Source organism: Euwallacea fornicatus, chromosome 9 (genome assembly GCF_040115645.1).
Source record: "Euwallacea fornicatus isolate EFF26 chromosome 9, ASM4011564v1, whole genome shotgun sequence".
Taxonomy (NCBI): domain Eukaryota; kingdom Metazoa; phylum Arthropoda; class Insecta; order Coleoptera; family Curculionidae; genus Euwallacea; species Euwallacea fornicatus.
Window position 1 is genome coordinate 2282656 of NC_089549.1, and position 27940 is coordinate 2310595.

Below are 27940 nucleotides of genomic sequence, written 5' to 3' on the forward strand. Positions count from 1 at the left end.
GCAGAAACTGGCTATTTCGCGTATAGATAATGCCACCGACGCGCGTTTCCATCAGCCTGTATAAAAGCGCTGCCCGCGAATGGTTGCCAGTTTCACTCTTTGGGAATCTTTCTGGATCAGCAACAGGTCCCATATCCTGAAGACCTCAACAGCTGCTGCCCCTTTCTCTCCTTCTCCCACTTTCCGAAAGTTTGCGAAGTTTTCAAAAGTTTGTGTCGTCGCGGTCACATAACTTCCACTCATCTTCATTTCCGCATCTAGACGGTAAGTTTCATGTTTTACGATCCTGCCCTTGGGTTTTACTGAGTAGTTGTTTTTATGTGTTTTGTAATTACTTATCGTAACAAGAACCTTTCACGGCAGGGTAAGCAGTAAAAAGCTACAATGAAAGCTTCTGATGGTGGCTGTTTTTAATATTTTTAATTAATGCTTATTTAATGTTTGAATCTATATAAATACTTTTTCAAAATTCTTTTCGCTTCACTTCCTGATTAATACTTTGTCGAAGAACTTAAATGTACATTTAAAGGGCTCGAAACAATTAAACGTAAGATTAATGTTGTCTAGAGCTGTAAGTTGCAGAAATTTGGTTTCTGTGGGATTTGAAATGTTTGCTGAAAACTTCGCGAAACCTTAACATTAATTCGGTTTGAGTTCAGATTAGTGTTCGGTAAAGTTGTTCATATTTACGTTATGAATTTTTAATGTAAATAACTTTTCGGAAAAATCATTAGGAGACCTTTCTTGGTATTTCCGAATACGATATTTCAATGTACATACGAAACTCTCAGCTTTAAGTAAGGAGAATAGAACTAAAACGAGTAGAATCATTTGTGCAAAAAACACCGTCAAGAGATATTATATCTTCACTTACGGGATTCATAATTTGTCTTTTTATTTTGTTTATTTGTGATAGTACAGTTCTGGAAAAAAATTTATTATTTTCGTGACCGTTCACCATTTTCTCTTAATCTCAAGTGTTACTCCGCCACTGTTTTTTTCCTAATCGGGTTACAATATGTTCATCCACCAGGATCTGTTTGAATTACATTCTTTTGCCAATCATGTTGCAAAGTTTACTCTATTTTGGTAATATCTTAGAGAGGCTTCATACTGCATGTTATTGGTGTAGATCGTCTATTTCGGGGAGTTTAAGCTCCCCGATTTTTTTGCAATTTCTTATGGAGATGTTTTCTTGTGCAAGTATTGAATTACAGTGCGACCATGCCATGGCTTCTTTCAGATAGCAGCTTCAAATCTTTATATTAATATAGAAGGTCTCGTTATATCGAATGTTGTTAGCGGAGATCCTCAATTTGAAGGGTTTCCGTATTTCAAAAGTTTACTTTTTTTCCCAGCTTTGGTACCGACATATTTTCTGGTGTCTTCGAACGCGATTTGACGGGATCGGTGCTGCCATGCCCTGTCAATTTCTGCAAACGCATTTTCACTTGCCCTAGTTTTAGCCCTTCTAGTTCCTGTAGCAGTTCTGTGTCAATGATTCGTAAATCGTAAATTGGTCAAGTCAAAGCCTGTTTTTTCCGCTGAATCTCTTGTCCATTTTGATAATTAATTTCATCTCAGTGGAATATATTTATATCGTAAACTGGCGTTTTTTCATTTAGCATTTGGCGCCAGGATATGACAGCTGTGAGTAATATTTGAACCTCTTAATTGATTTAGCTTTCTAAACAATCCGTAACACAGACAAAGTGCTAAATTTATTTAAAAAAATTGTTGATATGAAGTTGATAATGTTTGTAGTTTTATATTCTGAAATATGGAAATTGCAGGAACTTACTGAACAAGTTGCTAGCAGTGAGCTTTTGCCATAAAAGAGCTTTTTTGCTTGTCGAAAATTTCACACATCAGTTTGCAATCTTCGACGTAAAGCATTTCCTGCATCTCCTGCCTTTTTAAGCCCAATGCCACCAAACGGGTCAATAACTACAGCAAAGTCTATATTGTACATTTCCTGAATAAGCTTGGCAATAACAAACCATACAGTTTTCACCATATTTTCTTTGCATTGAGATCTTTTTTCCTCCCATTATTGCTCCAGTCCAGCAAAATTAAACACAAATGCTCCACAGATGTTGTCCTTTCGAGCATGCAATCCTTTTTGGCTAGAAATTCGTTAAACTGTCCCCAAAGGGACGCTTCGATTTTTTTTGTATTACCCGGAATAGGTTTTTCGACCTTTCGGCCAGAATCTTTGATGTTTTTATCTCGGGCTACGACACTTTAATGAATTTCTAAAAAATATTTAAACTCAGATAATTAAAACCGAGTTTATAGATTCGAGCAACGTAAGGTTATCATTACGCAGGGAAATATCAGTTCAAATACACTGGGAAGTTTATACATTTCCTTAGACAGTTAAGTAATCTACGCCGTCCTTAAAAATATCGCACAGAGGTAGCTTTCTTGCCCTACGTTACGTTACCTTTACCTTACGTGAATTTACAAGTCTGGCTTAAATACGTTTGCATTGAGCACTAGTTTTGTTTGCAGTCCATTCTCACAGAAACATTAAAATCAAGCTATGAGGGTCGTGTCCGGCATAAATATTTAATTATCGTTTGCTGGCCGCGTTTCGGCAACTGACCTTACCAAAAGGAGGTCTATGCCCCTTGCAGTCTTCGGAAAGTATTTTAAAAATTTAATTCGAATTTGAAAGTTCCACATTTAAATTTGAGACCAATACTTAATTTGGGTGTTAGAATGTGCCACATTTCTCCCCAATAGTCACTTCGCATTAATCGGCGATGTTCTAACCGACGATTGTGTGTTTTACATCGTCCGAAGGTAAGACGCATTGTGGTCTTTATGTTTTTTCCATAATTATGACTTCTCATATTGACCGACTGAAATATTTTTCAATTTTTGGACTCAACTGGTAAGAGGAGAAAATTTGATTTACAAATCTATAAAGTTACTTCAGTGAAATTGTTGAGAAAGAAATGCGTTAACTTTTGCATTAACAAAACGTAAAGAAGAGGGGGGGGGGATTAGCTAGCTAAGAAATCCCTCACAAAGCCTTTTTGATGAGAGTCGTAGAAATAAATTTAAAACACGCACATAACAATTAAAGTAAGCACTTGCAAATTAAACTTGCTATCTAACTTGATTCCCTTAGTATTTAGGAGAGCATGTATCTCTGCAATTTATGACCGTATAAATTTCAAGAAAATCAGGAATCGAAGAGGTTTAAATTGAAAATTTCCCGTTTAATGCTTAAAAAGCTAGAGAAAGTGTGTATAAAAGTTTCCTAAAGGTAAACTAACCGCAACTTCATAGAAGTCTAAAGGAAATGGTATGGAACTTATGGGAAATTGTAAAGCTGCGAATGGGGTTAAAATAAGGAAAGCTTCCTCTAGAGTACTCATTTACAGTAGAGTAACAATTATGCGCATATTCCAGAGTTTTGCATCTCTGTTGTTTAATTCTTTAGGACTGAACTACTTTGTAATGAGTGCTGTGACCTCAGATGTTTACACTCTACAAATTTGCAGTGGTGTGTAATCTAATGCTTTAAAGACTACAAACAATATTTAACATATTACGAAGATATTATCAACATAATGAAGGTTAACTCCAACACTTATCGTTGAAATTTACTTCCATACAGTGTTTAAATGCGAAATATCACAACTCTTTTCTCACTGAACGAAGATAGAAAACTGTACCCTTTATATCCTTATAACTGATATGAGTATGCTTAAAAATCAATTTTCTAGACATTCAAGGAAGATAATTGGTGCCTGTTGTGTTATGAGGTGAGAAAGTGTAAATTTGATAGAGGCTTTAGAGTAACTTCGTCAGGTTGCTGCAGAGCACCTGTTGAAAACTGTTATTCATCGCGAACGTAGTTTCGTCATTGCGCGTTTCGGCCTGTATCCACTTTTGCATTCCTCTGTACGATTAATAAAACTCGAACTTTACATGAAATGCTATTGTTCCTAGTAATAATATTAATATTACAGTTCCAGTAGTAGAAGGCAACTTCTGCTCGAGCTCGCGTTTACGAAAATATTGCAGATTTTCCTCCTCGTCAATCGCCCCCCCTCCCCTCCTCTTCACAATCTCCTCCATAATCACCATTTCTCCCGTTCTGAAATTTATCTTTAAATTAGTAATTTTTTTGGAAATGAGTCTGCAATCCATCTTCCCCAAACTGTTACCTAATAGTATTTCTGCATGTCCCAGTGGAATATGAAGATCGGTGGAAAATAGTGTCCGATTTCTGTTTTTGATACAACACTTCCTTTCATTACATAGAAAATCATGCCATTTATGCACGAAGATCACAACGGCCAGAAAGTCGTTTGCGTTAATCCGAAACGTCTGTTAATTTAATACGAGGGGTTTTAATCACAAAGGTTTCTGTTATTCTTTAAACGGTTAAATGCAAAGTGACTGATGATGGCTCTAATCGTTGGAGCGATTTAGATTTTTATGTTTCTGACGGCACAGTTTTGATTTGGGTTTCAACACCGTGAGCTCCCACACATTCAATGAATAAAACACTGGAGCATAGAGAAAGGCGTTTCATATCATTCATTTTATTTCATTGGATTTGTATGTAATTTCCTCCCATTGCAGATCATTCCGGAACCGGATGAATACAATTAGGGAATTTGTTTAGTGAGCGTATGTGGATTTAACCCAGTTTAATTCGTACAAAGAAATTTCCTCTTTCCAGAAGCCACGTTCCTCCCAGTATGTTATTCCAGTTAGGACAGTTCCTTGTCCCGTCTCGGTACCACTAAATTAACTGTCCCCATTCGCAGATTATCATATGTTAGAAGCGGAAAAGTATGCACTGACGAGAGATATGGCTTTCTTTCGGCCATTCCGACCACTGAGATGGAAGCTTTGGAAGGAATGCGACATTCTAACCAACACATCCAGAACTCTCCACTAGCAAAAGACAACCAACCACAATATCACACAACCAATAATACCACCATAACCAATAATGCAGTGACTTCTTGCTTCATATAGAAGTTGCGCCTATCAACAAGTTAGACGCAACTTTCATAAAGATCGAAAGTGTCTGCATCCTAGTTAAAGTTTACAAAGTAATTTTAAAATTAACACGTACCACCTGTTCATATTTGCATATATATTACACGTATTTAGCGAACGAATAATGGGTGAATGGTAAATTCTTAATTTTCTTTGATCTCTCGTCAAAGCACTGCTCAGATTGTGGCACGCCCACAAAGTGTGTTGTGATGAATATCAAATTACGGCATTAATAGCGAATTTTCATAAGACACATTTCCTGGGATTAAGATTTGTTTGGTGAAGGCAAGAGAGGAGGTTCGGCTTGAAATTAACATATCCAAATATAACCATAATAGCGACCCGTTAAAGTCCTACACGCGAAGGGTAATCGAACATTGGAAATATTGTAAAACTCTCGTCCTTGATCACTGTATAAGGAACTGTAATGTTTACGTTAATGGCGCTCCTTGCAATAGTGCCCTCTGAACTTCTCCATCAATCGTGCGTCTCCTCCGGTCTCTAACTACTTTTCCTAGTTTCCGCAGGTTTCAGACCCTTCCGGGCCCCAATAAAACTTGTTTGAAACTTTTTAAAGTCAGATTCCCACTAGTTCAATGTGTATATAAATACACTTCGCTTTTATTAACCTCCCCGACAAAAATATCGAAGGGAATAGGCAATGCTCAACAATTTGCAGTTTAAAAGTATGTCGAAAAATAAAACTTCTTGAATCTCCTTTAATGTAGTAATGTAGAGCCCGTTTCATACTGGGGATCAAGCGACGCTCACGCTCACACTCAAATGAGCTCGGTGCACATTTGAATGCATGGAAAGGTGGCGCTTACTCTAGTGTGAACACGCTGATTACTTTTCGATGTATGAAATTTCGACCTTTGCTCGACTGGAGCTTGAGCGTCGCTATCGTACGAAACTGTCTTTGCGCCATCGGTGTTTACTCTTCACCAAAATTTAAACACTCAAATGACAACTTAATCACAACAACAACTTGGCAGCGAATCTAAATTGCGTTATAGTTTTGATTAATAATTATTTTGTTATAAAGCCGATAACGAGTAAATAACGTATGGCGATGAAGTTTGTAAACAGACGTGTAGCAGAGGTTTATAATAAACCTCAGTACGCGTATGGTTATTTACGTATGGATCGCGTGTGGTTCGATATTTCTTCCCGAGCGCCCTTAAAGTGTATCAATATTTACTCGATATTGTGATTCGTGATATATGTGAATATGTAAAATTGTGCCGTAACCAAATTTTAGTGAACTAAAGATTTAACAGGTTGAAACATAAATTACAAGCAGAGCAATAGATGGTTGGTAGCGGCATAGCACTCGAAATCGAGATTTTTAAGTTGGAACGTCAACCTAGTGGGGACTTTTAGGAGCACAAACTGTTATTAGATGTTAAAAAGGACTTACGGTTCAAGCTTGATAACACAAGTAATCTCATTAAAATGGCGGTTTAAAGCCATTACACCCATAATGGGTGCGAATCATTCGACTAATCGATAATTACTTTGGAAAATCTTACTCGCGGCAGAAGCTGCTCTTCGTTGAGCTTCGCCCAAATACTCGCCGCAGCTTCGTCTCAGTGCGCTTTAGTTCCCAGCGACCGTCGTTAATTGCCACCAAAAAACGTTCCGATAGAACATCCGGTATATTCCACCTATGTAGCAGTACAGTTAAAGAACTTCCTTTGTCGGACATCGACTTTTTGCCATTAGGCACGTTCAGTAGAATATTCTTATTTTGGACCTCACGTGCGTTTTAAATAACCTTCTGAAATATCCGCTAGTTGTCCAAAAACCGACAGCGACGTCTTCGCTTTGATAGTTTTCAGCGGCAATCTAACATGTACTAAATTGCCTGGCGAAGTCCATACGCCGAGATTTTCTCTTCACATGTACGTTTTACTGGTTTATGCAAAACTGAGGGTTATTTTCAACTAAAAGTAGCTGTATGGGAACTATCCAGTTTTCGAAACCCCGAACTGCTTAATCCAACTTAAGTTTCCAATAAAGTGCAACTCTGACATCAATCACGTTTCATTGGCAGGTCTGGCTTCAATCGGCAGTATATTGGATCCGTTTGATATTTAATATGTATGTATATTGTTTTTCGTCTTCCTTTATGTGTACGATTGGCCGGATTTCCTAAATAGTGTTCTCGAAATTTGAATCAAGCGTGGAAAATCCCGAAAGAATAGAAGTTATTTTCCTCCTGTCGGTCTTGACCTTCGGAAAAGATGGGAATTTGGATTACTCAAGTTTCAGTTACAGCTTTACATATTAAGTTCAAATTTACATTATATGGACTTTCTAGTATTTGCTCAAAACGCTTTATATTCCTAGCACGTTTTGTATTAAGAAAAAAATTGATTTTCCCTCATTCAGTCACAAAATGCAATTTTTCCGGTATCTGCATCTTCTGGAGCCTTTTACACAGAAATAGCCAATTTTCTGTTTTGTGTGGTTTCTCCCACTTCAACATTACACTTTTAAATCCTCCTTTTGCCCCACGGCATATTAAATTTTAAACTCAAATGTAAAGAAGTCCTCAGCTATTTAGCGCGAAACTCCATAAATACGTTTGGTAAACGTGTAGGTAGAGGTCATATTTTACTTTTAAAACTTTGTCAAACACATATGTATGTCGTTCCACACTAGACAAAGCTCCAAGAATATGATAACTACGTTCGTGGAAATGGCGAGAACACCTTCAAGACCATCTTTTCCCAGAAAGTAACTTTCTTCCTAGGGACTAAACTTTATAATAAATGCCAACTGTTAGGGCTCTAAACAGGATACATAATAATTAGAAAACTAGAACTTTATTTGGGTTAATGCGCCATTTGAGGGCGTTTCGTAGAATGCTTAACTAAATTTATAAAAAGTGCGTTGAAAGGTTAATTTACATTCAAAAAAAGGGGTGTAATAAAATAACTTAAACAAAGTAAATATACCTAATTTACAAATGCAAATTTTGCGTCATATAAATCTCGAAATCCCTCTTAATAAACGGAGGCAGGTGGTTCGTAGTGAGATGAAGAGAGGTTATGAATTTTTATGGGTTTTAATATCGTGATAGGATTAAGCGTTTTACTCCCCCTCAATTTCTTAGTACCCACATTTTGACTTCAGTTTTAATTCACGTAAAACCCCCAATTTTCTGTAACTAATTAACCCGATTCCAAGCGTAAAGTCACTGCCCTCCAAAATACTTCATTAAAAATAAATCTCTACGGCATGCCACTGGCCCTTTTCTGATAAATATGGAAAATGGAATTTCCAAGGCATAATTATTATTGCACATGGTGTCTTCAGAAAGCTGGAGAACAAGTGGAAGGATTTTCCTTTATCCTTTGCCTTGGAGTAATAACAATCGATAGTTATTCTCTATTAGCTCAGCCTGTTTTTAGGAATTCGAAATAATACATTTTTGAGTAATTAATTTTCCTTGGAAACAAACTGGGGTAAAGTCTAATGATTCCATTGATATACGTAGTTCCAACTTCCACGGGTATTGTGGAAAAATTCAATGCGAACTGCGAATGCATTTGACGCAGAGGAATGCTTTTGGTTCTTTCATCCCTGTCTGAGTCCTCGCTTAATCCAAGTTCCGATGATTTAATTTCCCCTTCTATAATGCCATTACTTGATTTCATGTTCATCTTCTTTTATCTTCTCAAATGCTAATTTTTACAGCATATTCGAGAAAGCTCAGTCAATCCCACATAGTCTCATTTTTTATTCGCTCAATGTGTTGACTTTCTCTAGACTCAATGAGTAGTATAACTAGAGTTTCATATGAATTCCTCCCCATCACACACTTGACAGGAACAAAAATAAATGATCAATTATCGAAGTAATTTTCTTTAAAACTTAATTTTATGTGTCATATTTTTAGGTTTAAAATCGTGTTTTTTTCATGTTCACGTAATGTTTTCTTTCATGTTCCTCCACTCACAATAGGCAGCATACTAATGTCTGACAATATCACAACGAACAAATATTATCAGTAAGTTCAGGTTAGTTGAAGTTAGTCAGGAAACTTGCTGATATTGTCAGTTAATAGTTATAAATTTCCTATATACATAATTATTGTAATAATAGGCGTTTCTGTAGACGCACGTCGAACGCCTTATTAATTTGGACAACTCTCCTATACTCTCCACAAGATTTTTCACAATCACCGGAATATTTTCTCTGCCCCTTCTTCAGGATCACGTCACAATTCTCGTGTTGCAGGCGTCCAAGTTATTCTTCATCTCCTTCCAATTCCAAACGTTCCTTTTAATCTTCTCCAAACTCCCTTGATGTGAAAATTTCCCGTAAAAGCTCAGATTTGGTAACAATAATTTGGTGGCCATGATAGCCTGACTTAACAACAATTATCCTCGCGAGAAGCTTGGAAATTTTTGACGATTTCTGAAACTACTAAGAATATGTGAATTAATGAGTATACGATAGATATATTAGCAAATTAGTGTGGAAATCTGGGAATCTTGCTAATTTGGCTCTAACACATTTAACCAGGTCATGATGATCGTAGCAGCGGAAGTCTTCAATGTAATTCTAATCCTTGTAAAAAAGTGTCATTTTGTGATAAAATTTCATATCGCCGTGCTATAAACTTCGATATTTACAACAATTTTAATATAAAATTTATTCTCCGAAACTTATTATTAAGTTTCCAACACTTCTTTCTCGACTTCTAACTTCCTCGTCCTTCTCAGCTAAAAAGAAATGAAAATTAAAACTCCCAAATTATTTCCCATTTATTCGAAGAAATTGCTGTCCACCTCGATTGGAAATATTGAAAAACTTAAAATCCAATTAACTTAATTTTTTTGCCCTTTATCCTAACCACTTCCGACCCTCATCACACACCAACTGATTTACGTTTTAACGAGAATGAACATGGAGTTAATGAGAAATCAAAGGGTTTGTTCCCACTAAAAAAAAAGTCTAATAAAAGTTCCTCTTTGAAATCCCTATTAGCATGAAGTGTAACTCGCGTGATGGTCAAACCAATATTCAAAGCCAATAATGGGGAGTAGTGGTAATCATCAGGATAGTCTGGCTCAGTAATCCGGTTTTAATACTAATATTGGATCGTGCAATAACCAACAGACTTTTTTCTTTCCAGGTCACAATAATCATATAGATTGAAGAGGATATTGTGGAGAAAATAAGATGTGGTGGTCATCTTTGAAATGGATTGTGCTTGGGATTACACTGAGCATGCTGGGAAGTAACGCGGATCCTTCCCCGAGGAATGAGGATATGTACAGAGAGCTGATGAAACTGGATCAACTATATTCCTCTATTGCTCGTCCGAGGTATGCAAAGAAAACTTCATTGAAAACCGACTTATAAGCACAACACTAAAGTTAAGCACAAATTGACTTCAGATTCGCCCTTTTTACTTTTAATACGAACTCACTGAATTTAAGCATGTAGGTGCATGAAGTTCTTAGAGATTTCTGAGCTACATCAACTAAATATTTGTAAATGTCCTCTTACACGGATATCGAACATTTTGCTAAGACATTCTGGTGTTAGGCAGTTTGCGCAGTATACCGATGACGCCAGAAGTGGGACAAAAAGTACAAAGGGCGTTGAATATGTTGCGACTGCAAGAATTGGACAACCTGTATTCGCCCCGATCGAGGCCTAGGTGAGCAGAAATCGAGCAAAATGGACTTATTTCGACTGAAAACTTTATGAGTTCTTTATAATTCCTTGCAAAGTCGAGCTTTACGAAAAATAATAGAATATAAACTGATATCACCATACATCTCTCTCATTAATTTCTATGTTCGAGGATGATCGGAGTGGAGAACGTTCCATAATTTGGTGTTTATAAAGTAAATGTTGAAAAATAGGGCAAAACTTCAGAAATTTACAGACAAAAGTCCTCAGTCTTGCATATATGGGTAGATTCCTTAAACTTCCTTGGAGTATAGCCCATATTTAATATGAAAGTATCGATTTTTTAGAGGTTTTCAACTTTAGGAAACTCAGCTTGAAATAAGTCCTTTTTATACTCAAAAATACATGTTTCCAGATTATAATGAATTCACCTGTTTCACCATTTGTGCACCTGCATATTTGTTTTTGACTAATGTTGTTCTGGTCAGTTCCAGACCCTACTCACTTCGTTATCATCTGGAGAAACTCACTTTTACTCACTCTTTTAATTGCACTTGTGCTTGTTAATATCTCATCGCGGCTCTGCGTCACCTAAGGGCCATCGGACGGGGTTTTAAACAGCAACAATGTCTCTTTTACTACCAGAAATTTGAGCTTCACTTTTGCTAAAGCTCTGTGTCAGTTACAGAATATCTTGCTATGTTTCTATTATGTGACGCAGGGCTTTAGGAAAATCGTAGTTTTAAGTATAAATGGTAGAATGCATCCTTTGCTTTTATTCTAGATTTGGGAAACGTGGAGAAAAGAATGAGGCACCCAACCGCAACAATCTGATGTCTCTCGAAATGTATGACAATAAAGTTCAGGTAAGTGGTAAGGCCCATCTCGAACTCATGGAGAAACTAACTCAGATCTTCTTTGTTGTTTCACAATTTCCCCCTCGAAAGTGCCGTTTTCAGTTAATAAAGGATGCTCCAAGCTCTCGAACACTAAAAAAGATTACTGCTCTGTATGATCTCCAGGAGCAGCTTAGTTCCGGCTTATGAATTGTTTAATTGTCTTCAATTGAGTCATTTGACGTTGCTTCATAATTACAAGTCGAACATTTCCAGCTTGTATAGAACATTGAGAGCCAATTAACTCTAAAAAAATTTTATTTGATGTTTTCAACTCTTGTCAGAGATTTTTTGAATTTAGCAGTTTCTGCTTTCGGGCTTGCACTCGTTCGAACTTGAATTCAGTTGAACTGCCTCTATATTGCCCTAAAGTTTCACGTTAAAAATTTGTATTTTATAGGAGAGATCCACGACTCTCCATTGGTAATAGTGTCGTTCATCTACCCCATCTAGCATCAATTATTATTTTCGAAAATAGTGATTTAGGCTCTAGGTTTGAGCTCTTAAGTTTAATTGACTGAGCCCTTGCATGGCGGTTTCTAGGCCCACGTTGACTATATGAAGTTTTTCGAAAAGATTTCATACCATCGATTTATATAAAAATTAGGAGGAAAACCTGATTTCTAGAAGGAGGTACTATTTTTTTAATTAAAAATAAATAGTTTCTGCTTTTATATATATTTTTTCTCGTCCAACTCCGTCTTGCTCTATAGCCAAGATTACATATTTGCAGTGTATGAAGGAGGTCCAGTGTCGCTGAGCTGTAAAAATTCTCTGACCCACCTCACCTCTAGGAGTTTACATTTCTATATGTATAATAATATTCAAAATTGCGATAGCTTAGCACCCTCGTCGTCTATTGCTTTACAACAATTTGCCGTTGAACCTTCGCAGTTTATAGATCAGTTGTCCCGCTTTGACAGATCTTTTTTTCATTTTTTTTAGTATATATGCTTCCTTATTCCACTACTTTTCAATTCCGTGATATGTGGGAAAAGTTAGAGAGAACTTTTGTTCGCTTTTCCCACCTCGCTACCGGCCACCGAAGTTCAAGTTTCTGGGCGAATAAAGCTATAAATGTTACTATTTGATGCACAACTCTTCAGGGATTATTGAACTAATAATTGGCTGGTCACGAAGGGAATTTGAAATATTTAGGACCAGTTTCATAGGTCATTTTGAGTTCGTCAGTGTGCCATTTCGGAGTAAAAGCGATCGCGAATGCGCAATTTTAAGCGGACAACTGTTTCCCAATCCGCTACGTTTTTGAACAAATTTATCATAATCAATCAAAGGGAGACGCAGCTTTAATGCCGCAAGCTTCGTGTTCGGAACCTGAGAAGTTCAAGAGGTTTAAACGTTATTCGCTAATGCCTGGCAGGGAGTTAAACCGTATGAGACCCACTGTCAATATTTCCACAAACCCTTCCGCTTCCCGTTAAAAAATCCAATTTCTTCATTGTTGAAGCTGCCATTTTTCATCATTCTTTACTCCTCCCCTGTGTAAACATTTTATAGATATTTCCCAATTAAACTTCCCGACCTATAACTTAATAAAAATTGCATTTTCTTATTACGCCCTTCATATAGATGGAACGAAACGTTAGTTTTACTATTTCGCTATTTCCTTTAAGTACGTTAATTGGAAAATTTTCTATACCGCCGAAGCAGTACTTATTAATTGAATTCGTCTTGCGTGTGTTTTTGCCCGTTGAGAAGCACTTTTACGACTGAAACATTTAAATTGAATTAGACTGTTGAAAAAGCAAATTTGGCAAATAGCATAAAATGGGTGATACCGCAGAAAGTTTCTATTTCAATTAGTTGACCATTAAAAGTGAAAATAGCGAGTGACAGGTTTAAAATTGGTCTGGTACAATTTGGAAAGCCGAAAAATGGTACATTAAAATGTTGTTAAGTCGTTAGTAGTAGTAGATCAGTAAATGGCTAATAAAACTGTAAAATATTTAAAACTTTTTCTTATGAAAGGGAAAGTTTTATATCTTGCCACAATGGTGCCGTTTTACAGGATGTATGGCAGAATCTATGCGAACTAGGTAGTTACACTAAAGTTGATTCATGGTAGGGTGGTATCTGGAGGCTGCTGGCAGAGCACCGACATACTTTAACTGCGCCGATAAGAAAGCTCCCAGAGCTTGCACCCAGAAGAATTTTATTGCTCCCGAGGATTCCATCTTTCCGAGAGATGCTAACGGAACCCTAGAGAAATTGCAAATCTCTATCCCTCCGGGAGATATCGGTTGAATCAGCCTACGAGATTTTTTCCCAGTTTTTAAAATTATGGAAACCTCCAAAGAAAAACATACCAACTTCCGAAGAACGGTATGATCAGTAAGGGTACGACCGAACCTGATTTTTAGGTATTCGCAAACGATTTTAGGGTGACCCACAGAGGTATTCAACAGCTGTTAAAGAATTGATGACGAATTTGACTGTTTGTCGCGATGGCGAGCTGACACGAGCTGGAGGTCTATAACTTTTGGGTTCTTTGGACCTCATGACAGTCAATGAAGAATATTTCTGCAGAAACTGCGGCTATCTGAGAACTATGCAAGTCACCGCCAAGTTTACTTGTAATGAGCCCAAAACGATATAGGAAAACTCAGAAAATATAGAATGCGACTGAGGCATTTTGCCTAAAAATCTCTTGTATGAATTTAAAGACGTTTGTTTGGCCCGTTTCTCGCCCTTTTAAAATGACTCTCAATGCTGCAACTTGCCCAGCAGATCCCGATTTTTTTAGAGATGCAAGGTGTCTCAGAGCCCTTAGCACTCTTATTATACCTATATCTTTTTGAAATACAACTTTCCGAGTCTTACAATCGGGGAAGCAATTTTTGAAACTTCGCTATTACAATTTGATGCAGCTTAAAATCAAATCCATCGAAAGATTGAAGCCGTTAACTACTGACTTATGCAAAAACTTAATGGAAAATATGAGGCTTAGCAAAATACCACTTACGAAATTGGTAACTTCTGGAAAATATAATTTTCCATACATTTATTTCCTATAAATTACGTTTTAAGTGTTAAATAAATTTAGTTGGGAAAATCGATAGAGGCCAAAGAAATTGCAAGACTCGCTAAGACTTACAAATTTCCGTGATTTCAAACTTTGAAATTGGTGTTATTTTATTGCTTTATTCACGTTTTCCGCCCTGAGATGAGTCCTCGAAGCTTGTTGAGGTTCAGACTTCTGGCAAGTAATTTTCTTGCTCTATTTAATACTACCTTCCTCATGGAAATGGCGCTAGTATATATCCAATGTTTTAAACAACAACTCTCCTGGGAAGCCCTGTATAGTATACTTTGGAACGATCCCGTTCTTTCTAAATTCCACTACTAAGTCCCAGATTTGCCAGGACCGTGTTCGGGGCTTCAGGCTCCGGTACTATGTGATATATTGTGTCATTTTAAAGACGGGACACCTTACATAAGCTGACCTCAAAGGGGAACAAGAAGTCCGAAAATGGCAGGAAAATCGATTGGTTGCATTTGAAATTACGAAATTATGCATCGTCATTCTCTTTAGGATCGCCCTGTATATTAGAAAATAGTTTCTTTAAATAGGCCTAAGTTCGCCGGGTAATCTTGCAGAGGGTAAAAATTGTTAACTTTATCGGTGTAGAAGCTTAGGAAGGCTGACACACTATTGCAGCACCCTGTATAAGAACGTTGCACAAAAAATTTTATTGCAAGTGCACCAAAACAGTTACCGATCTGCTGGAGTGTTGAAAGATGCGGATATCGAAAGTCTTAATACATAGTGCCTCCCTAGTGGATGCAGTATGCCCACTTTGCCGCACGCTTGGAAGGAAAGTCACTGAAGTTCCATTCCCCCAATTAAATTCAGGAGTTGCAATGAGAGTAAACATAAGACAAGAAAATCCTAAGTCCTTGCACTCTTTATGTCCTCGGGCGTTTTCTTGCAGATTCGCGGATTAAATTTTGCTTTCGTTGCATCTAATCCTCGAAAGCCAAAGAAAAAGTGAAAGCTAATGCAAACGATACCTCTATAATGGACAGGCAAACTTACGTGTTAGTTCTGCCGCAAGTAAGTAATTAATTATTCACAAATGTTTACTATTATGGCGTCAAATTTGAAATGTGTGCTCAAAAATTTCCAGTTAAAACCGTCTAATTAACGTGAACAATTTAACTGAACAAACTCGGGCGTGCTACGTTGATGATAAGCCAGCCAGACACATAGTTATTCGTCCTGATTACCTAAATAGCAATTTTTGGGGTTGTTGGCCAAATATGCGAGTACGACTGAAGTTTTTCTCCTCTTCCTCGGCAACAAAAGCAAAAATTTTCGCGAAGATTAATAAGGGTTGAGATGCCGGTTTCGCTTTAAGAATATCGCACTACTTCATTAAATACCGTTGATTGGTATGTGCAAATTGGAGCCCTCATTAAAATTTAGTAATCGTAATAGGGGAAAGGAATATAAAAATGAAAATTGTGCGGTTGCAAAATAAAAAATAATAAAAAAAAATACACGGTGAGTCGGGAAGATCGCGCCAAACTCCAGGAGAGTATTGTAAATTAAAAATAAACGCAAAAAAACCGAAATGTTCAAAACAAACTAGAATTTAATTAATGTGTTACTAACTATCAAACATTTATTCAAATTTATAATATGCAAATTTCGCTCGACAGTTTCAGCGGCATTTAGGTTCTCGGGACGATGGAGATTGCTCGCGATGGTCCTGTCAGTTGGCCTCCGAGATCTCCAGACCTCGCATCATTAGACTTTTTTTTTTGTGTGGAGGGTTTAAAAACGGGGTGTACAGAATAAAAGTGGACACCCGAGATGGACGAATTTAACTTATGAGAAATGCTGCAGCTGATGTTAGAGAAAGATAAAATAATCAGGAGCGCAACGAACGCCCCTCCTAGACCAGATAGAAAATGTTTAAAAGATGATGACGGCATTTTCGAGCATTTATTGTTGCAACATTATGGTAACCAAAATGTTAATTTAAGAAATCTCTTATGAATTTTATCAGTTTTTGATAACTTTTAAACAAATTAAATTCGGATAACGACATTTGAGTTTCACGTATCATGCGCTCCCGAAGTTCGGCGCGATCCTCCCTACCCACCCTGTATAGGAAAGACGTCATTCCAGTTGTGGAATTGGATTTTTTAAAACGTCATCCAAGGGATCTCCTAAGGGCATATTTCAGTCCTTTGTTGTCTAGAGTGCCTTAAAGTTGGAATAATATTGCATCAAACTGCATTTTGCATGGAAAAGGTTTTGTGGTAAATAGATCAAAATTTGGCATCAATGGGTCAAAGTAAAAAATCTATGTGGGTGTTTCATAATGTATTGTTTCTGTATATTTACAAAGCTTTTACAGTTGGTTGGTTCATTGGAGAATTACAATCATCTGGCATGTGTATGCTGTAATTTTGTTATGGTTAACACCATTCCATCGGATAAGCTGTAAAATGGAATATGATAATATGGGTTTCGCAATGCATTATCAAGTCTTTAGCTAATTTATTTAGCTGAACAAAGACCTAAGTACCAAAAATCGTTATTGTTCCTATATTGACAAATATCGTAAAATAATTTTTAGATTCCTAGATAGGGATTCTCGGTTGTTTGACATTTATTTCTGATATCTTCGAGAGTAAATAAATTTTCATCTTCAGACTGATAAAGACTTATAAACTAATATAGGCCCGACACAATGTTGCGGTTATTTATTGATGTTTCGTCATGTCGATTCGATTAATTGATATAATCAAAAATCAATGTTGATCTTAATGGATATTCAACAAAGTTTTGGAATGGACCAAAATTGGATCGATCTTATCTAAACCCATTTTTTAACAGCGTGGAGTTAATCCCAACTTACGGACAGAAAGTTCTAAAAAGTTTAGTTTGCGAAACTCTTCACTGATTGAGTGTCCTCCAAAACCTCTTAAAAGCTCAAAAACCCCACGCCCATTCTCTCCCGAAATGCGAATCCATGGTATTCCTTCTTAGAAGATCCGTGATTTTGAATCCTTTAACTAATCTAAAAAGTCCAAAAAAAAAAACTTTTGAAGGCTGATTTGATGAACTCGTAGCCGTATTACGCGTACTATTAAAGCTGCATCCCTTGGCACGTTTTCATTAAAACACACATTTAAAGTCGCAAGAAACTTAATTTAACATAATACCACGCTGCAATTAGTACCTGCTAACGTTAAATCTAGCTTAGTTTAGTTTGAGTCAATACCAGTTCTTACTTATCTAAGTCGAGCATGAGCACATTTCAAAACCAACTGTATTTTTTTGTTGAACTTCTTCAATAATCTGCTTTATTTTATTTAACTGTGTATGCTCAGTTTCATTCTCTATCTATCTGTAATAATCAATTGCAACCAGTCGAATGGCCACAAAACATATTTACTTGCAAATTTCAATATTGTGATGTTATTTATTTCATATTCATTGTACGTACTTCTGTATAAAAATTAAAAATTTCAAATTTCATTAGCGCATTTAAGCCTAAACCAAAATTTTCATGAAATCAACAAACTGCGCAAAAAAACGACTGAGAAAATTCGTATCTTCGGGTTCTGAAAACTCTGATAATACTCCGTAATTTAAGGGTTATTACCAATAAACTCACTGAAAATAGAAGTTAAAAATAGAATCTTCAACACGCAAACAACCCTTTACCGTTACTAACTCTTCTAACTATGATCTTTAAGCCTTTTCTTAATTCAGTAACTGAAGAATGCGAAAACTCTTTGTAATTAATTATTGGGTGCCTTTAGTAAATTTTCCTCTTTCACTTTTTTTTCTTTTAGTGACCTGAAAATGTGAGGATTCTTCGTGATTAATTGATTACTACCAGGAAGTATATCTTTCACTTCTTAAAACAAAAGTGAAGAATAAAGCTTTTCCTCGAGTTCCAGTCTTCTTTCGACAGACTCAGTCTTCTCACTCGTTTTACTCCCACGCTATCAATCGTCATAACGTATCATTGAATCGTCCATTCACCAGATCTTCTGAAATCGGAGGTAGCTAACAAAGCTCTAAAAATTTAAAGGTTTTGACCCTAGAACCTCTAAGCCTAGAAGAGTTCTTCAAGAGATTCCTGTTAGTCTTTCTTGGGCCCCTAAAGACATGATATTTTTTCATGGTTAACATCACGAAGATGTCTTAGAAAATCCTCACTGTGATCAGTTTTAATTTCTTCTGTTTTGTTCATAATCGAGTGATCGGATGATGAGTCGGTTTTAATTCATAGTGGGATTACTGCATATTAAAAAAATTGGATAACTCTAAGAGCTAGTATAGCGGTCTTCTGGCAACTTTGCCAACAAGATAATTTCCCCGTAATTGATAAGGCCAGAGTATAGGGCCACTAATCTATTTCCACTGATTTGACGTGTTGGCAGATTTACAAGAATATTGATGTAGTAGGCCCAAGTGTTTTCCAACACTGCCGTTTATCAACCACGTTCAGTGTTTACCGAACTATTATCCAGAGCTGGAATCAACGTATGTAGCATATCTTACTACATATCTCATACTTTACTAGATATGCATTTTACATGCTAACACTTTGAATAGAATAAATCTCTCATCGAATCATACTCTTACGAGCATCATTTATTTCGATGATTAATACTTACGGCTCTAATACCAGTATCAGCATGGAACCTTTATTCCAGCTTGTTTACCTTTTTATTGCTGTAATGGTTATAGACTGAAAATAACAATTTTATTACTGTAAAGCCTCCTTTATTGCAATGGATTAAACGGTTTATATGGTGATTATTGCACGTGTAGTTGTATACAGCATTAATTCGTTTTATAAGGTGAGTGACCACTTACAAAGAGGTCAAGCTGTAGTTCTTTAATAAACTTTTTTCAATGGATGATTTTTAAATGTGGCAATAAATTATGTCCTCTTCTACAAAATTAATTCTTTGTGACGCGAAAGTGGCACTTGCAAAGAAAATATAAGCAACAAAAGAGTGTTCTTATTATTTTATGGTACATTTTACGCCAACGACCATTAATTAAAGTCCATTAGTATGTCTCGTTTCTCTCACTGGCCACATGCTTTTTGAATTCTAATCCGTTGAATTTCCTACTGCACTGAAACTCGTTAAAGTTTTACTGACAGCCTCGTGACTATACTGAACTAATTCTTAAACATCCATTATTAGAATTCACAATTTGACCACCGTTGAATTTTCTTAAACGTCCACAACTTCGTCAGAAACTCTGGCAAATCGGGAGGATTCTGAAGGAGTTTTCTTAAGTCCCATTTTCGTATTGTCCAACGTATTGTCCTGAAATTTATTAAATGACAAAGGAGTTTGCAGAATTGATTTTAATCAGCAATCGTGTGTTATTTTTTCAAAAAAAAAAAAAAATCTTGTTCACTCTGGGACTAATGATTACTTTCGTTGTCCTTGTGGTGGTACTCTAAACAGTTCTTTATTTAATAAGTAACATAAACAAGTATTTTTTCTTCTTCATAAATACCATTCAGTCAAGTGAATAATGACTACTATTACTTGAAATAAACATATCTCCTTCAACAAGTGGATTTAATCTCTGTTAAAGAGATTTATTGCTGGTAGCGCCTACGTGTGCCATTCCGCTGGAATAATGGCAAAGAATGTATGCAAATTCTGAGATATAAACTAGAATTTGTTATATATATGAAACGAACGTTTAACCAACCGTGAACAATAATTTTTGTGTAGCTTTTAGTTAATCAATGGCACTTTCTCGGTTCGGTATAAAAGAGTTTTTGATGTTATCTTTACCTAGAAAATCGAGCGTTACACGTGTTTGCACGAGAGAAACACCTGTGCTATCTAATATTTCTCGATAAAAGCTGAAGACGCATTAAACACTATGTCGAAATTTTTCGCTCAGAAATTGAAAATTTTTGCGAAATAAAAAAAAATTTAATTGTGCACTTTGATCCGTCGTGGGATCCGCGATTGCGGATAAATCGAATTTTTGCTTTCCGAAATATTGGAAATTTTGGAGGATCCAAAATGCCATTGAAAAGCGACCGTTTCTCACAATTTATCTATTATAAAGGCATTTCTGCAAAAAGCAAATTTTTACTAGGTTTTACTAGGGCCCCTCAGAGGTGTACTAAACGTATGTCATGATTTCGAACTACAAAACTGTTTCATGGGATTTTCTCGTAGGTTAACGCTCTATGTACGCAATTCGTCAAAAGTTAATTGTAAAAAAAGTCGTTCTTTAGATAATGAAGGTGAGGACACTCGGGATTACTTGGAGCGTGACAAGATCTTGACTTTGAGAGGTCTGTTGCTATTAATCTGGAGATATTCGAAAAATCAAGGAGTTCGAAAATTCTGGGGTATATTCTAGTGATTTTTGATCAGAATTCTAAAAACACTGATTCCAAGAGTTATAGGTAAAACGGAGGGAACTAAGCTGCTCGATATTTACCCTGAATTACAGTCGCACTCGGTGATAATGAACACGAGAGGACAAAAGATTTTGTTCGTTATAGCCGGGCGTTCGTTAAATCGAATTTTACTTAATACGTATTGGGTTAACCTTAAAACTTTTTACGCGCTAAAAATGAATTTTTTTTATGAACATAGTTAAAAATTAATGCACTAGTTAAAAGGAAAACATGGGTAAAAACAACATTTTTATTTCATTTGCTCCTATGCACCTAATGCAGATACACGTCTTATAACTATGTATTTGTTACTGTAAAGTAATCAGTCATTTTATTTTTCACTTGATTTTTAATAACCGAATGTCTTTCAGTATAGCCCTATAATTTATCGAAGACTTGACATGCCGAAGAGCCGGCACTTGTACAGTGAATGAATTTCGAAACCACGTTCAGAGAAGAAAGGGTCTGTGACACAGTGGGCATAGCGTCGTCGTCTGGTTCCTCTTCTTCCTCGTTTTCACCCTCCTCGATTTCGTCTGCAAGGAGTACTTTAACATTATTCATCAGCTCAGCATCACTAGGAAAATCGGTTGTTATCAAATCGTTATCTATTTTGGTATACTCTTCTAGATCAATGTTGTTATTATGTTTTTCAATCCATTCTGTCAATGAAATGTCTTCTTCGTCATCATGATCTACAAGTTCCTCTTGTTGAAATTCTACCAAATGCGCCAACGGTATGTCGTCTTCATCATCGTCCTCTTGTATCATGAGCGGTTTAAATCCCGCACGACGAAAACGGTTCTCGATGGTGTTTAGCGAGTCTTTTCCCCATGCGGCGCTAATCATTATTATCGCATCGAACAATGTAAAGTTATGGTCTTCATTGCTTTCAAAGGCGCTTATTAGTCGCACCAAAAACATTTTTCGATAAAAAGATTTTAAAGAGTGTATAACGCCTTGATCCACGGGTTGTATCACAGCTGTCACGTTTGGTGGTAGGAACACAAGATTGATGTATTCAAGATTTTCTAATCTCGGATGCGCTGGACAGTTATCTACAAGAAGTAAAATTTTCCTTCGTTTCTTGCGTAGTTCGTCATTCCATTTTTGAAGTGATCCTTAAAAAATTTCGCCAGTCATCCATGCTCATCGATTCGACTCATAGATGACTGATAACTTGCCTTTATTTTTTAAGCATCTAGGTGATTTGGGTTTACCGATAACCATCATGGGGCGTTTTTCAGTTCCAGTCATATTAGCACAAACCAAGACAGCTATTCTTTCCTATACATTGATATGGTCTGTCCGAACTAAGGATCAACAGCACGGGGATCTCAGAAAAAGCAATAGATACCAAATCGATCAAATTAAGAACATATTGCGCAAATTAAAGAGAATTAACAGGCTGTTCTTATGCCGACTAAATTGCGCATGGTCACGAAGATATCCCGAAAAAAATTTTGGTTATTTTCGTTTTTTGCAAGTAAGCCTTACACGGATTCAGTTAGAGGAATGAAAGTTTCACGTTGTTACGGTAGCGACAACTTCATAGCAGTGTTGTCAGTTTTCTTGTTAAGTCACTACTTTTGGTGAAAAATTGTTGAACTTTTGGTTTTCATATAGGCGCAATATCGAACATTTTCATTTTTAAAATCGTCAAAAAATTCCCTTTTCAGCGAAGTATTACATTTTGCATTTTTCTCGGAAAATCTATGAATCATAGCAAATTATCACATATTCAGGCGATTGCAAAGAGGATTAAATAGTTAATTGCAATTATTAGTTTTTTAATTGTTTAATTGCTTTTGAGTTCCTTACTATCGCATTACTGTTGAAAGTACATTATTACAGTTAATTAATCGCATAGTAAGCCTCCTTTGTACTTAAATAAAAAGTTCACTTAATCAATGATTTCTTTCAGCTTTTTTTGTCCATCGCATTAATTATTTAACTTTTGAAATTCTATTATCACACCCGTCTCTTCCCCGATTAAATTGGATAAGTGCGTAGTTTAAATAGTAGTCAGTTCATAAAAATTATTATTTATAGTTTACACTGTGAGGCAATGCGGGCCTGCAATGGAATTTCACCCAAAAAAGCTGCCAACCAGTTTCTTGTCCCATTAACGTCGTGTTGGTGGGAAACATTTTGCGCCCATATTTACTTAAATCTTTACAAATTACCTGCCATTTTATTACCCAAATATCCTTTAAATAAACAAATTTCAGAGCCATCAAGCAGTGGCTGAGAACCATTAATTAAATCGCGATAAATTAAATCCGGTTGTTGGTTTTATTACTCTTCAATCCATTAATTTCGGACTCTTCAGGGGGAATGCCGTGTTGGAGGAAATTTGTGTTGGCGGCATATTCTTACAAAGACGCATTAGAGGAATTCAAGCGGTTTTGTCACGTACAATAAAGCGATAATTAAATGGAACAAAAATAAATTATATACAGGGGGACGCTGCAATAATTGCTCTTGTTTTAGTACTTTTGTACATTATTTTTACTATCAGTTGAAACTGCGAAAAAACCTCTGGGCCGCATTCGTTAAAGGAATTCGGGGCGTAAGGCGCAACAAAAAATATTTTTCGAATTTTTATGACAAATAAATTTAGTAATTACCTATTATTTTTTAATTTAATTTAAATGCCATTAGGGGGTGCTATTATTTGGGGGCCACAATGACTAAGTTAGAGGAGATGTTTAGTAGTAGTTTTTCGGTGATCAATTTTTTGAATAATTGAGCAGTCACCTCTTCGCGATAATCGACAGAATGTTAGCTTATTAACTTTATAGCAGACAACAAAAAGCCGTTTAGCACAAATCCACTTTCACTGACAGAGTGTAAAATAATAGTTCCTTTGCCTCTCGAACATGAAGTACCTAAATTGCAGTTTTTTGAATTATCTACCCAACTTATTTAAGCATGTCGTGAGTGTCGAATCATTTAAATAAACTATACATCTTCATAACTGTCGATACTCCCTAATTTTACGTAAATTTTCTCTTCGTAAATCAACTATTCGTTGGAACTGCACTATCATCAATCTATTATTAATTTTTTACATTTAAAGCCGCAGTTCGTGGCAATGACTCATCGTGTTGCCAAGAATTTTTTTTTCATTATAATTTGAGTATTTTAGCTTTTTTCCGAATCATTTTTAGTGTAGGTACCGTGTTTTCTTTATAAAAATTATAGGTAATTCTTCGAGTAACCTCTTTATCGGCATCGTCGATTTGCTTGAATTTTCGATAAGTCCTTTTTCTATCTAAGCTCTGGTTCAAATCTTTTTCTTCTTAATAATACAATAAATAGCCAACAACAGTGATTTAGTCGTCTCGCTTATTCTTGTTGCAATGCTTTTAAATAAATTAGGCTTTTTTTCTTTCTTTAGTCATAAATATACGCAATGAAATGTTGACTCTACACATATAAATAAGCCTTTTTTTCAAAACCATACAACCTGCACAAATAACTTTACGTTATTTTCCAAACGGTCTTTAAAGCACTTCCAAAAAGCCATACCTACCAAATTAATATGCTCGCAATAATACAATGAATCCTATGAAAAGCACACATGAGAGATTTAATTTGTTTTTATAAAATAAAACTACGCAAGTTGCTGAAACGCTCCTTTATTGTCAAGAATCAAGCGCAAAACGAATCCCGATGCAACTCGTTATAAGCACCCCCGAGGTGAACCCCCTTTTTTAAGAGAATTGCTAAGGGATATTTCAGCTTTTTTCCTACGGTTGCCAAACCCTTCATTATTTTTCTCTCGCCTACGTCAATGGACTTCATAAACAACTCTCTATCGTTTTCTCACGCTTATGGCAGAAAGAATATACAACCGAACCCGTTATTATTTTTAGATAATATTAATTAAAGATCTTAACGTGAATAAGGAATGCTCACCTACACATAAAACTATGAATGACTTAATTATACTGTGTAACACCATAATTGGGCAACAAAAATTCAATCCAAAACGCCCTTCTTCGACGCCACTGGTATCAGTTTATTTACACCTACGAGTATCAATCTCCGTCCGGAGTAGTGGCGCATCTAAAATATTCATCGCTTCCGCGGCGCAAGCCGAGGCACAATTCGTTTTGATCCGCTAGCTAAGACATTTGAAAGGTGTCAGGGTCCTGTCACCGCAAAATTGAGGATTGTATGATTGATTTTGCATACTGATTCATCTTCTATAAGCGAAGTTTTCAACTGATACTAATAATACTGTGCATCGCCGGACCGACCATAGGAAAACCCATGTAAATTTCAATACCATTTAATATTATCTTCCCTGTTCCTTCAAGGGCAGAATTGTATTGGCCTTCTTTAAAGGCCTTTTTGTGAGGGACTTACATGTAAAATATGAAAAATATTACCATTAGTGAGATATTTTGAAGAGCGTTGTGAATAGAAAGAGCAATTTTTGAAAGAAGCGTTTCTGAAGTTTGCAAACTTATAGTGCTGCCCTGATATTTTCTTCAATTAACCAGCAACCGTCACCTAATTAGCTGCTGTGACATCATGTAAATGAGTTTTGTCAAAACGATTCAATAATTATCAAAATTTCTTTAAAAAAATTCCTACACAGCAACAGAGAAAGTAAATACGATTAAATGATAGTACGTTGGAAACAGTTCAGATTACTATTTTCGCATCTTTCACTGTTTTTGTAGAATTTGCAAAAATATCTATGGATGCAAATTAAGAATGCAAAGGAAGTGAGGAAAAAATAATCATCCGGCTCAGTTATCAATTATCTGAAGCAATTCGTAAATTTGATGAAATTTCTTAGACTGATCATTTGCAATACTTTTAGAATAGTCGAGAATTTGTTGGTCTGTGAGCCATAAAGTAGAATTCAGCATCTTGGTAAAAGGACATTTCCAACAGTTCCTATCATTTTTTTTATTTGCATTTATTTTAATTTTAAGTTAAACAGTTAAACAAAATTAGGCCAAAAACCAAATTTGGCAGAAAGGGTTTTTTTCTTAATATCGAAATACCCGCATTCCTTTCACAAAACAACGCGAAGGTCAGTTCAAGGTGAATACAATTAAATGGAAAACACATGGCGCCTTTAAATATTACATAACGTCAACATTCCAGACATTTCACTGCGAAGTGTTTAGCGCGCGTTAAAGGGGATGACCTCTTTAATAAAGCGATAGCTCTGAAGAAAGTGAGTCAATGTGACACCATAGGTAAGACAGAGTTTCAAAACGTCCACACGAATGTCAGATAAGGATGGAATATGTGTAAAATGCAGAGAGAGACAGATTGATAACATTGCGGTCCTTCTTCAAGATGTCTCTTTCGTTCGTCTTACCATAACCTCAAAATATTTATTTCGATTTGAGTTTAACTAGAAGTTCGTTAATATTACGTTATTTACAACTTTAATGTACAAAGTCTAACTCAAGTATTTACTCTCTACTCTGTGCTATGTTGGAACCAACATTCCTTAATATCATAATAAACAATGCAGGTGAACCGTAAGAAGCAAACTAAATTACTTCAAGGTAGTTGATGATCGCCCCATTGTACACTGTGGAAGAGGTTAGAAAATCAAAGAAATGGTGATAACTGAGCCAGTTGTTACATTTTCGATTAGTGTTACGAGGGAGGTGTGAAAAATGCTCTTCTTGAAAGACAGAAAATCCTTCTTTAATGATAGAACACAATATGACTAGTTAAATGCTTGGTACAAGTTGAACTTCCGGCAAAACTGATCGAGGAACCGTTAAAACCCGGGTAAGAAGCTTTAAGTGAAAAATGAGGTACCTCTGGTTTTAGAGTACCGTCCTCTCGTCTTAAGACAATGTTTTCAGCTTATGCAAGAAGATTCTGTTCAGTACTACATACGTTCAAATACAGTTATCGCGAACCTGGGTTATAACGAACTGCACGTCAGGAATGTACAACGTGTCTATGTAACTACGTGTTATTTTGGTTTGGATATAATGAACCATAGGGCTTAGTGAACGCTTTTTGAGGAAAAAATTGCATGTCGATCGGTTATAACGAACTAGTGTATATTAAAAACACTATCCTGAAGAAATTATTAGGATAGTTTTAGGTTTTTTTTATCAACATGATCCCGACACCGGGAAATCCCCGCGTATTAAATCGTAATCGATTTTGTACGATGTCTGATCGCACTAGCTGCATTTTATTAGTATGGGATGTTAAGACGAGTAATTTATAAATCCTTCGATGCCCATTTGGCCTTGTATAAAATTAATGCATATAGGTCTAGGTTTAATTTACACCTCTAATCAACCACCCTTCAAGTGGACGCAATTAGCGTAAGCCAAGACATACATAGTCTATAGTATGTGATCTATGGGAACAATGAAGCATTTTATTTCAAAAACTAAAGACCGCACTTTTGTGATTCAGCGTACATTAAAATTTGAAAATGTCTTGATGATCCCAATTTCGTACTCATACCTGTTTCCTTATTTCAGTATCCCCGAAATGAAGACGACGGATCAGAGGCGGACTGGTTACCACTAAGAAGATGAGGTATTTTCTTAGGACCATCTTTCAGCTTTTAGAGTTCATTTCTATTCTTATTATGTTTCAGTAGACAATCATGATTTTGTTTTGACCCTTGTCTTGGAAAATAATGGCAGTTTGGTATATCTAATTTGTAATTAGAGGCTGTAGTTTAAAAACAATTATTGTAATCAGCTGCGTAGAAATTAAAGAGCAATGAAAAAGTTTTAAAAAGTGATGTCACTTGTGCCACGATGTCTGTTCCTTATTCTTAAGAATTATTTTCAAATATATAGCGCTTAAAATTATTATAAAGCAAGTTTTAGTTTGTAATCCTGGATCCCCATTGATTACATGGCAAGTTTCATAGCATAATAAAAATATGCATGCAAATTAGAC

At 36.1% G+C, this 27940-nt stretch overlaps 1 protein-coding gene across 7 annotated transcripts; it reads left to right on the forward strand.

Moving 5' to 3' along the window:
• Positions 1-75: 75 nt before the first annotated feature.
• Positions 76-27934, forward strand: LOC136341027 (uncharacterized). 7 transcript variants are annotated; one of them, XM_066285598.1, is made up of 6 exons: positions 76-264; positions 10181-10373; positions 10601-10711; positions 11471-11552; positions 27511-27568; positions 27630-27934. In XM_066285598.1, exons 2-5 carry the CDS (start codon positions 10228-10230, stop codon positions 27565-27567), a joined length of 396 nt encoding a protein of 131 aa, XP_066141695.1. In that variant the 5' UTR covers positions 76-264; positions 10181-10227; the 3' UTR covers position 27568; positions 27630-27934. The 7 variants fall into 7 exon arrangements, 6 of the variants coding, with proteins under 6 accessions (XP_066141695.1, XP_066141696.1, XP_066141692.1 ...); XM_066285599.1 differs by having other exon boundaries at positions 27633-27934; XM_066285595.1 differs by lacking the exon at positions 76-264 and adding an exon at positions 6139-6345 and having other exon boundaries at positions 27511-27934.
• The last annotated feature ends 6 nt before the right edge of the window (positions 27935-27940 follow it).